Source organism: Gavialis gangeticus, unplaced genomic scaffold (genome assembly GCF_001723915.1).
Source record: "Gavialis gangeticus isolate Ggan-Ray unplaced genomic scaffold, GavGan_comp1, whole genome shotgun sequence".
In the NCBI taxonomy this organism is placed as follows: domain Eukaryota; kingdom Metazoa; phylum Chordata; order Crocodylia; family Gavialidae; genus Gavialis; species Gavialis gangeticus.
In genome coordinates this window covers 184,905,612-184,915,819 of record NW_017729032.1, presented here as the reverse complement: position 1 = coordinate 184,915,819, position 10,208 = coordinate 184,905,612, and the positions used below count along the sequence as shown (strand labels likewise).

At 38.3% G+C, this 10,208-nt stretch overlaps 1 protein-coding gene across 2 annotated transcripts in view; it reads right to left on the bottom strand.

Annotated features, from left to right (window-relative positions):
• Positions 1-10,208, bottom strand: part of MBTPS2 (membrane bound transcription factor peptidase, site 2) — an 85,199-nt gene that overhangs the window by 41,945 nt on the left and 33,046 nt on the right. For both annotated transcript variants that reach the window (XR_002098978.1, XM_019524993.1), the window contains exons 5-6: positions 7,306-7,433; positions 1,845-1,963 (exon numbers count right to left, since the gene is read on the bottom strand). Coding sequence is in view for 1 of the 2 variants with exons in the window: in XM_019524993.1 (XP_019380538.1) it covers positions 1,845-1,963; positions 7,306-7,433 (247 nt within the window). In the remaining variant the exon portion in view is untranslated. The remainder of the gene's footprint in view (positions 1-1,844; positions 1,964-7,305; positions 7,434-10,208) is intronic.

Sequence of the window (10,208 nt, the reverse complement as noted above, 5' to 3'; positions counted from 1 at the left end):
TTCATTGAGCCAGAGACAAACTCTAAGAGTGACTAGTACATTCATTTGGCAGGTGGGAAATCTGGGTTCCGTCACTGATCCAAAATACTTATAGGATGTTAAAACTGCATTAACAGGAGAGATTGAGACAGTACTTGGAGATTGGTTGCTACTGTCTGGTGGTTAAGGCATTCTGGAACATACATGGCATGACTTTAAATTACCTCAAACAGAGGATAATTTAATCCAAGTCTCCTACACCTGAAGGCTTTAATCAATGAACTATTGGGTTAAAGATGGCAAACTTAGTACTTGTTTGGCAAATCTAGACAGAACTTTTTTTCCATGAGCTATTGTGTAAATTCACCCCCTCCCCACCCCCGGATAAGGTAAAGCCCCCTTCCTCCCCTGCAGCACTGGGCTCAGGCTGAGCTGCCCCTGCCTACTACTATCTGCCCCTTGGTCAGACCAAACACCATACATCTGGCCTGCTGGGGAAAAAAGGTTGAACACCACTGATCTAAGTAATACCAAATGTCTGTCATTTCTGCCTATCAGAGAATCTGACCGCTTGAGATGAAACACTTTCCCAGAAGCTCAGAAAGCTGTCTTATCTGGCTCCCAACTTTTGTTGACCAAGAGAGTAGAGGATCCCCTGCACAGTCTCATATTACAATACAAAAGGATCACTGCTCTCCCTCTCATCATGTTGGATTGGTTTTGTTCATTTCCATTAAAAAAACAGAAATAAATCTGAGAATTCACCCAAAATATCAGGAGAGTCAAACAATCCTCCACTTTTTCTACCATAAAGATTCTTCTTAATATCACGCAAAGAAAATCAGGCGTTTGCTAAATAATGTTGGTTGATCAAAGAACACAATATGCTATATCAGGTTGAGAACTGTAGGTTTGGGGGCTGTTGTTTGGCTCAATTAGTGGTGGTCTGCACTACAAAAAAATCGTATGTCCAGACACTTGACAAATAAGACTCAGATCCATTCCCCATTCCACTTCAGTTGCAAATAAAACCAAAGATCACATGAGAATGCCATAATTTTTTTAAATTGCGTTTAGATTTTCCTGTATGATGCTATCATCAAATTTTTAAAAAAATGTGTAATATAAAAAATGAACTTATGATAGTGAAATCAATATAAAAAAATAACTGGATTAATTGTTCAAATAACACAAACAAAGAGTTAAGACTGAATATTACAAAATTATGGCTCTAATATTAAAAACCGAAGGAAATGTACACAGGCAGCCAATGTACATTATTTTCTATTTTTAAATAAAATAGCTTCTGATAAAAAGTAAATCATCAATAGCCTTTAACACTAATACTATTTTATAATTTTATTTCTGTGTAGTTCTTTTGTTGTTCAAATTTTAAAAATGATCAAAAATGTTATATATTTTTTCACCAATTAGTAGATGGCCTTTAAGTTGTCACATGCAGGGTGGGATTTTCAAAAGTGCCTAGCCAACAGTCACAAGTTTTACTGAAACCCCCGCCAAAGAACCTTGTCTGTCTATGTCCTTAGACCAACACGGCTGAAACAAAGTCATTTTAGCACTTTGGAAATTCTCACCCATAACATTTATGGGCCAATACTGAAAAGCATAAGAATCAAAAGCCTGTAATGTAATGAATGAATTATATTCATATGCCTAAATTCTTCAGGCAGCCTTGTTCCTTTCAAATCAAGCAATGATTGATTTGTAGCAATAATCCTTTCAAATACTAGATGGATTTTTAATCTCTTTATGCAGTGATCAAATTTTACCCTCATAATAGCAGCCAGTACACTATTTCAGGTAATGCAATATGTTAAATGAAATAATTTAAGACCTGCTCTCACCTCTGTGATCTCAGTGACAAGTGTTCCAACACCCGTGTAGTAAAAAGGGAAAAGAATTGCTGGCAGCAGGAACAGAACTACGAGCCCTGCCACACCAAGAACAAAATTATGCCAAACTCCTAAAAAAAATTAAGAATTAAAAAATTAGCTGTCTAAACAAATATTGACACTAACAACAAAGAAAACATTCTGAACAGCAAGCAACTAGACATATAGTTGCCCTTCTGGCTGATCAATAAAAGCCCCAATCTTCCAATACCTCAGGCATGTATACCATTTACAAACCAAAGTGAACCCATTCACTTCACTTAGTCATACAGCTTTAAATAATTTCTTTTTCTTTAAATAACAGTTTCATAGATCCAGTGAGCAGTACACTGATTTCTGCCAAGTATCTTTGATCAAATAGATATACCAGATGAAAGAAAAAGGTTACTTGATTAAAATGATATAAAGAGATATCTAGATAAAAAGATGTAAAAATTGGAATTTTTCTGAATTAAATATATTTTCTTTTTTAAAATATTTGGTTAAAGCTAAATGTGAAAAATATGACAACACACTTTAAAATCCTTATTTATCAAAACTGTTCAAAATTAAATAAAAATAACAAACACTACATGCCTGCTGCCAATGTTTTAAAGGAAGTCAAACGACTGAATTAGTGGAAGTTACTTTATAAGCACTTGGAACTGGACTTAACTGATGTGTTAAATCAGCTTCTGATATCAGTCACTTCTAAAGGAATATTTTCTTTATTTCTATTTATTTAACTAGTTCTGCTCATTGATTATTCCATGTAAAAGTTGAGAAAATGACTATGGAGTCAAAAAGCAGGAATGCTCATTTTCATCTAGAAACAAGGCTTTTTGTGATATCTTTTATAAAAACAAGTGTAACTGAGATCATCAGGGACCTGAGGAAAGAAACCTGGTGCCCCAAAACAGCTCTTCCAACTATACAGCTGACCCAATAAAAAGATATTACAAATGAGTCTTGCTTTCCTGTTTTCTTCTTGGAAAAAAAATATAAGAGGATAAGATCCACTAGTTCTAAAAACCTGAAGACCATGGTAACCAGAAATAATCACCTCAGTTCACTAGCTTTGGACAACACTTCCTTTGTTTAATAAAAGATCAGTTTTAAATGGAGTGCATCCAGCACTTTCAAGTTAGTTTTGTGGAACTAATTAAAATAAATTTTAAATGCTGTGTATTTTAATTGAATTCTAATCATCCCATAAAAGGAAATGGCATCATTAATCATTTCCTAATATAATAAAATGTAAAATTTAAACATCTGAAGAAATATATGCTACATTGGGTCAGCAACCACTGGCATACGTAAGAGCACGGCACAAGGCTATTCTGCTGGGCATGCCACAACTGGCCTGTGGTCTGGGCAGCTGCCACCAACCACGGAGCCAGGGCTGCTTGCAGCATGTGGTTGGGAGACTGCAAGCCCTGCTGCAAGCAGCCTGGGTTCTGTGGCAAACAGCAGCTGCCAAGAGCCCGGGTTGGCTGTGGCAGGCAGCCAGGAGGCTGCAACTGGCTGCACTGGGGGCCAGAGCCCAGCTGGGCTCCATGGTGGTGGCAACTGCACACATGGCTCCAGGTAGATGGCAGGGAAGGGGCCAGCCAGAAATGCCCAAGCAACATCAGATGTTGCTTGGCCTCTTCGGGCTGTTCCATGCATTATAAACACTAAGGAGAGTACACTGGGGTAGCAGTTTACTGACTGAGCTCACAGCCCTGTACATGCAAGCTGAGCCATAACTAGTTGAAAACAGTACCAGCAGGAAGGGAAAAGGAAGCAGAGTGTCTTTCAAGTAGCTGCCACCACTTTATCAATAGCCACAGGAACATGTTTGAAGTGTCTAAGTTAGAAATGAAGGATCTAAGCTCACATAACTTTTCCCAGGCCAGTATTTCTCTCTGCCTTTTGATCCTCTCTTACCCTGGAAAGCTCTGATGTCAGTAAAACAGGTGAGTGAGCTAAGGAGAGACTTTAGCATAAACTCTGAGGGTCACAAAAAGGTGCTGAATCAGAACACGTACTATTTATTCAATTGGCGCAGGTGGGAAACAGATGAAATAGTCCACAGGGGTCAATTAGCCCACAGGGCTCTAGTTCCTTTGATGATATATTAAGCTAAGGCAGGTATCTCTGCAGTACGGACATACAGGGCGTGTCTATACCTTAATGTGCAGCGGACTATTCTAGTGTGCATTAGTGTGCCATGGCAAGAATTGTGCTAAAGCGCTAATCCTTGTTGCTACAGTGACATAGCATTGGCAGGCACAAACTGTGAGGCATTGGTACTGTGCAGTAATGTCAGTTACTGTGCAGTCATTTAGTATGCAAGTACTATATGATTGCACAGTAACAACTGTGCACTCTGGCACACATATAGATGATCCCACTATGCAACACAACAGCCAGGCAGGTGCACAGCTACGTCCACACATGCCTGAGCTTAAGGAGGAGAAAGGTCCACCTAATGTTTTATCCTCAACAGCTGAGTGCTTAGGGCACCTACCCAGTAAGTGCAGACTTGGGTTTCTAGTGCCCCTGTCTCTCAAACCACACAGCCACCCACAATTTCAAAAAACATAATTTATTCAACTGAAAAACTGCCATTTAGACACACAAAGTAAAATAGGGTTCTGCTTTAAATTGTTATTCGTCCTAAGTATCAACAAGCAAAAAAGCACTTAACACAGAGAGTTTTATAAGTCTCATAGAGTAACTGTCAATCCCATTTTACGAAAACATTTACATTCCTTTAAGGGTAAACCTCATACCACATCCCTAGATACCTGCCTTCTTTCGTATATTTAAAAAGAAAGATTTCAGATAATAACAAAACCACCTGAGAACTCAAACAAAATCTACTGGTCTCTTTCTTTCAAAAGTATATATTAGAGATTCTCAAAAACAATGCAAAAGAGTACACTTCTCTGAAGAGTTGATTTTTTTTGAAGACGAAAACAGTCTCTTTAACTTGATGTTCCTTTGCTGTCATTCAAATCTCATTTTTATTTTGAGATCCTGTCAATATTCTTGAACTCATGATGCCATCTGCTGTACAACCAATATACTTTTTAAATCTGCAAAGTACAAACTGACTGAAAAAGGAATATCCAGTATATCTCTTTACTTCATCGACAATCATAGTAAAATCTGAAAAGAGACTATTATTTACATTTTGAATCTGGGTCTTCAAAAATTGGGAGTAGGCTCATTCAGTTCCTTTGACAACAGTGAAGATCAGCAAAATATGTCATACAATAATAAGCTTAATCAACATCAAATATTCTAATTTCAGTCTCATTTTTTAAAATATAAAATTGACACTATAAAAATGCATTTTTTTTGTCTATAGCGGATAACTATTTGAGGCTTACAAATGCCATTTCTTGTTTCCTATAAAGCAATGGTGGGGAGTGGTTCAAACATATATAGATCTTGATGTTTTCTCTCTTTCAATTATGTCTAGCCTAGCTGGGTTTTGATGTTGACCTGCAGTAATTTAAGAAGCAAATTGTAGTAAAAAACCTACATGTGCATAATGGAAGTTTTTTATTTATTAAAGCATCCCAGATATAGATCAATTTGCTTTGCTTAACATTGATTATTGCTCACCTGCTTTGAATGAAGGCAGGCTTTGCTAATGCTTTCAAGCATTCATTGAATTTGTCACCTGGGTAGAAGGGACACATGACACCATCCTCCTTTTTGGCTGATTTTAAATGTCAGATAAAAAATAAATTATTTTAAATCCTTGTCTCAAGAAAACTTTTTTGTTTTAGTATTTTGGAGAAGTTTCCTAAACAATTTTAACAAATAATTGTACTTAGAACTCAATGTATAAAATGAACTGCAGGGTCTCATACACTCGCAACTGCCCCTGCGGCCCCTCCTTCCGGCCCTTGGGCCGTAGGAGTGGAGGGGACGAGTCAGATGTATAGTGTGTATAGTCACCTGCATGCCCATGAGCTTGCCAGCTGTGGAGCACACTGCTGGGAGCATGGGACAGTAGTGGCAGAAGTCCTCAGAGGAGCAGCTGCAGGCACTGCTGGGGTAAGCACATGGCACTGGGCAGGGGAGGAGAAAATTTACCTGCTCACCCAGGGACTGGGTTCTATGGCATCCTTAATGGGAGCTCACAAAACCCAGCTGAGAATCACTGCTCTAGTGTCTAGACCATTGCACTGCAAATGAAATGAGAATATTTAACAGAACCATTTCTTCTACACTTTAGAATATAAACTATCATTTTTAAAAGGAAATGAAACAGAATTAGATCAAATAAAAATCTGTCTCTGAGGTGGTTTGTATCTATCATAAGTAGGTCCAAGTGAAAAGAAAAAGAGATTCAAACAAATAAGCAAACAAAAACATCAGCACTCTCTTCTGCCCGGGGCAGGGGGTTGGACTAGATAAGGTCCCTTCCGACCCTAAAAATCCATGAAAAAACTCCATTAAATCCAACTCTACAAGCAATCCATATTTGGGTTAAACTAAAAATTATGCATCTTGTCACTGATTAAGTAGAAAAAAGGTAGTCAGCTGCATTATTTTCTTTCATATCTATACTTTTAACGTGGCAATAATTGTAAACTTGTCATTTTGAGGGAATATGTAATCTGTGATACTTGAGGAATAAACACACTCACAAGACAGTTTGTCATAGTGAGTAACACCTTATTGCAAGAGCATTTCCAATGAATTTTTAATGGGACCACACACAGAGTAAAGAATTTTTCAGCATGATTAAGTACATCAAAATGTATTTTGTGGTTCATTACATACAGTGATCCTTTCCATTATTTTTTTCCCCTCTGTAAAAAATGCTACTGTCATTTTTCAGGTTGGGGAGAACTGAAATTGTTAGGTCTTGTACCTCTGTTATAAATTATGATGTATTGATAACACTGGGAACTGACACCCATTCCTAAAATATTTATAGCTATTCATTTATTTTTTAAATGATCTACCCTGAAGTTCAAGTTCTAGGCTGAAGTATCTGCTGGAAGTGCTCTCAAAAGATATTTTGCCATACGTTACTTCTAAGTTGTTCCCAAGTTATAGCTAAGATATAACAACTTTTTATTTAAGTGAATGTATTGCTTGTTCCAACTCCAGGTGACCAGAACAGTTTGAACAATGGCTTTGCAATTTCTCCCTACACTAACCAACAGCAACTCAGCCTCAAAGGAGAAGAATTACTTTGAGGGGAGGAAAAATCTCCCCGTTTGTGAAATCCCTCTCTACTAAGATGATCAAGTAGGATGCAGGGTGATGTCCATTTTCAAGGTATTATTTTGTATGTGGATATCTGCCCAACAGGTGTTAAACTAAAACTATACAAAATATGTCTCCAATGTTAATCAAAATGAACACACACAAAATGACAGGTGCATCAATTATACTTTAACATAACAATGCAACTTATTACCTGCACAAAATATTCTTAACTGCTGGACTGGAGATATAAGTTGCAAATGGGTGGTGAAGAGGTCAACAAATGCTCCAGGATATACAATAAAGATAAAAATTCCAAATCCATTAAACCGTACTTGTTCTCTAAAAGAAAAAGAAATAACTGTAAACCTAAAAGCAATATTTATATTTTAGAACACTGTAGAAACCTATAGTAATTTTACATATCAGTGAAAATTAGAAGATAATTAAGCTATATTTTATTTAATCGTGTAAAAATCCAATCCTAAGCAAAAGCACTCATTGAACTTGTAACCTGGGAAGAAGGAACACACGACACCAATTCTCTTCTTTGGATATTTTTAAATGCAAGATAGAAAGTAAACTAGTTTAAATCTTTCTCTCAAGAAAACTTTTTTGTTTTACTATTTTGGAGAAGTTTCCTAAACAATTTTAACAAATAATTGTACTTAGAACTCAATTTATAAAATGAACCAGAGCTGCTCTCAAGAACTAGCAAGAGAAAGTAATGAAAATTCCTTTCTACCAGTCCCTGTAGGTTTTCTTGCATTTATAATCAAGCTTTTTTTGTTAAAATGCATTTAAGTGAACTTTGTAAGCAAAAAGGAGGGCAAGACCATCTGAAAAAGTACAAGTGGTATCTATCCATGTAACTAAGAGAAAAGGAAGAGTGAGGGAAGGTAGGAGGAGACTGAAGAGTATTCAAGGGCAGAAAAAAAGAGAGGTTAGAGCCATACAATTTTTAAGTTTTTACTTTGTACTTTTAAAAAATAAATATTTATATTTTTGGAATAACTGGATAGAGCTTATGTGAAGCTCAGAAATTTCTTAAGGACATCACACCAGCAATACTTTCCTCACATGTATCATTGCTGATATTCTGAACCATACCAGAACCAGCTAGTCCTGTATCTCATCTACGACAGTATGCAGGTCTCAACATTTTATTTATTTATTTTTCAAGTGCTCTTGCCACATGATCAAGATGCACATATATTAAAATAGATACAAACCGTACAAAGAGAATTTGTAAGAAATGATATAATCTCCAGAACTATCTATAAAACAGGATTAGCAATAGCTGCTGCAATGCCCTCGTGCACTCTCCTAACACAAACAAGCCTGTCTTTGTAAACAGTATATCAGTGATTCTCAGCCAGGGTACCACAGCACCCTGGGGTGGCTTGAGAGAATTTCAAGGGTGCCACAGGAGATCAAGCAATGTTAGCACTGCTAGATGTGCAAATATGATTCACAAGATAAATCTAGGGATTTCAAATAGGAATCCATAGTGTGGACAACACTCTCACCTGTTGTGGTCCGAGTCCTTTGCAACAGATTTGCTCTAGCATTTTTCTGTAGTCAGAAAATGAGTGAAAAAATAAGAGCTGACACTTTCCAAGTGTGTGTCTTGAGTCTAACAAAGTTGTGAACCAGTGCAGCAGACTTTGCAACTTTTCCTTTTAGATAGCAAAATGCCAAATACCAAGCCATGAGGTCAAAGCATGCCAGAACTGAAAGTCCACCTGCAATTTCAACCATGACACGCTTAAATCAAGCACTGATCTCAAAAGCAGTAGATTCACAAAAACAAATGCCTTATCAGACAAGCTGTGATTCAGATATATAGGCTTTTGTACCTCATAACACCATCTTGAGTAAGACCTGGAAAAACACTGGAGCAGAAGTATAATGTGTTCCCTGTGGCAGTATTCTGCAAAATGTACAGACATTCAATAAGATTGAAAACTTAGGAAATGACCCCAACAGAGCATTATAAGTCAATATCCGAGACACAGAGAAGTCAGTAGAAAAAGTGTAATGAAAGAGAAAGTCACACGTCTTCCAAACATGCACCTTATATAACTCTATAATTTTATGGCATACTCCATTTTTCTTTATTAAAATAATTTACACAAGGTTTTTTCTTTTTTCTTATTTTTACATAAGCCAAAATCTGAACTCAAATGCTTAGAACCTTTGCCACAGAACACAAGTAAAGGTAATTATTGTGTCAGTAGCTACTGTACTTTACTTAATTCTGCACATAATTTGGCTAAAAGAGAAGGTGAATCCTTGGTTCCAGCATCTTAGCAGCCACAGGTATGCAGTGGCCAGCCATAGTTTCACAGTAGGTAGGGTTGGAAGGGACCTAAGCAGATCATCAAGTCTGACCCCCTGCCATGGGCAGGAAAGGGTGCTGGGGTCAAATAACCCTGGCTAGGTGATTGTCTAGCCTCCTTTTGAAGACCCCCAGGGTAGGAGTGAGCACCACCTCCCTTGGAAATTGGTTCCAGCTCCTAGCTGCCCTGACCATGAAGTAGCGTCTCCTGATGTCTAGCTTGAATCTACTCTCAGTCAGCTTATGGCCATTATTCCTTGTTACTGCCGGTAGTACACATGGGAGCAGGGACTCTCCCATTGCCTGCTGGTCCCCCTTGGCAAGTTTGTAGGTGGCTACCAGATCTCCTCTCAGCCTTTTGTGAAGACTGAACAGGTTCAGGTCCTGTAGCCTCTCCTCGCAGGGCCTGCCCTGCTGCCCCCTGATCATGCGAGTGGCCCTCCTCTGGACCCTCTCCATGTTATCCACATCTCTCCTGAACTGCGGCGCCCAGAACTGGACGAAGTACTCCAGCTGCGGCCTGACCAATGTCGCATAGAGGGGGAGGATCACCTCCTTCGACCTGCTCGTGATGCATCTATGGATGCATGACAAGGTGCGGTTAGCCTTCCTGACCGCGTCCCCGCATTGGCGGCCAATGTTCATCTTGGAATCAATAGTGACTCCAAGATCCTTTTCTGCCTCTGCTGATGAGAAAGGAGTTCCCCACCCTGTAGGTATGCTGCTGGTCCTTCTGCCCTGGGTGCAATACCTTGCACTTGTCCGTATTGAAACCT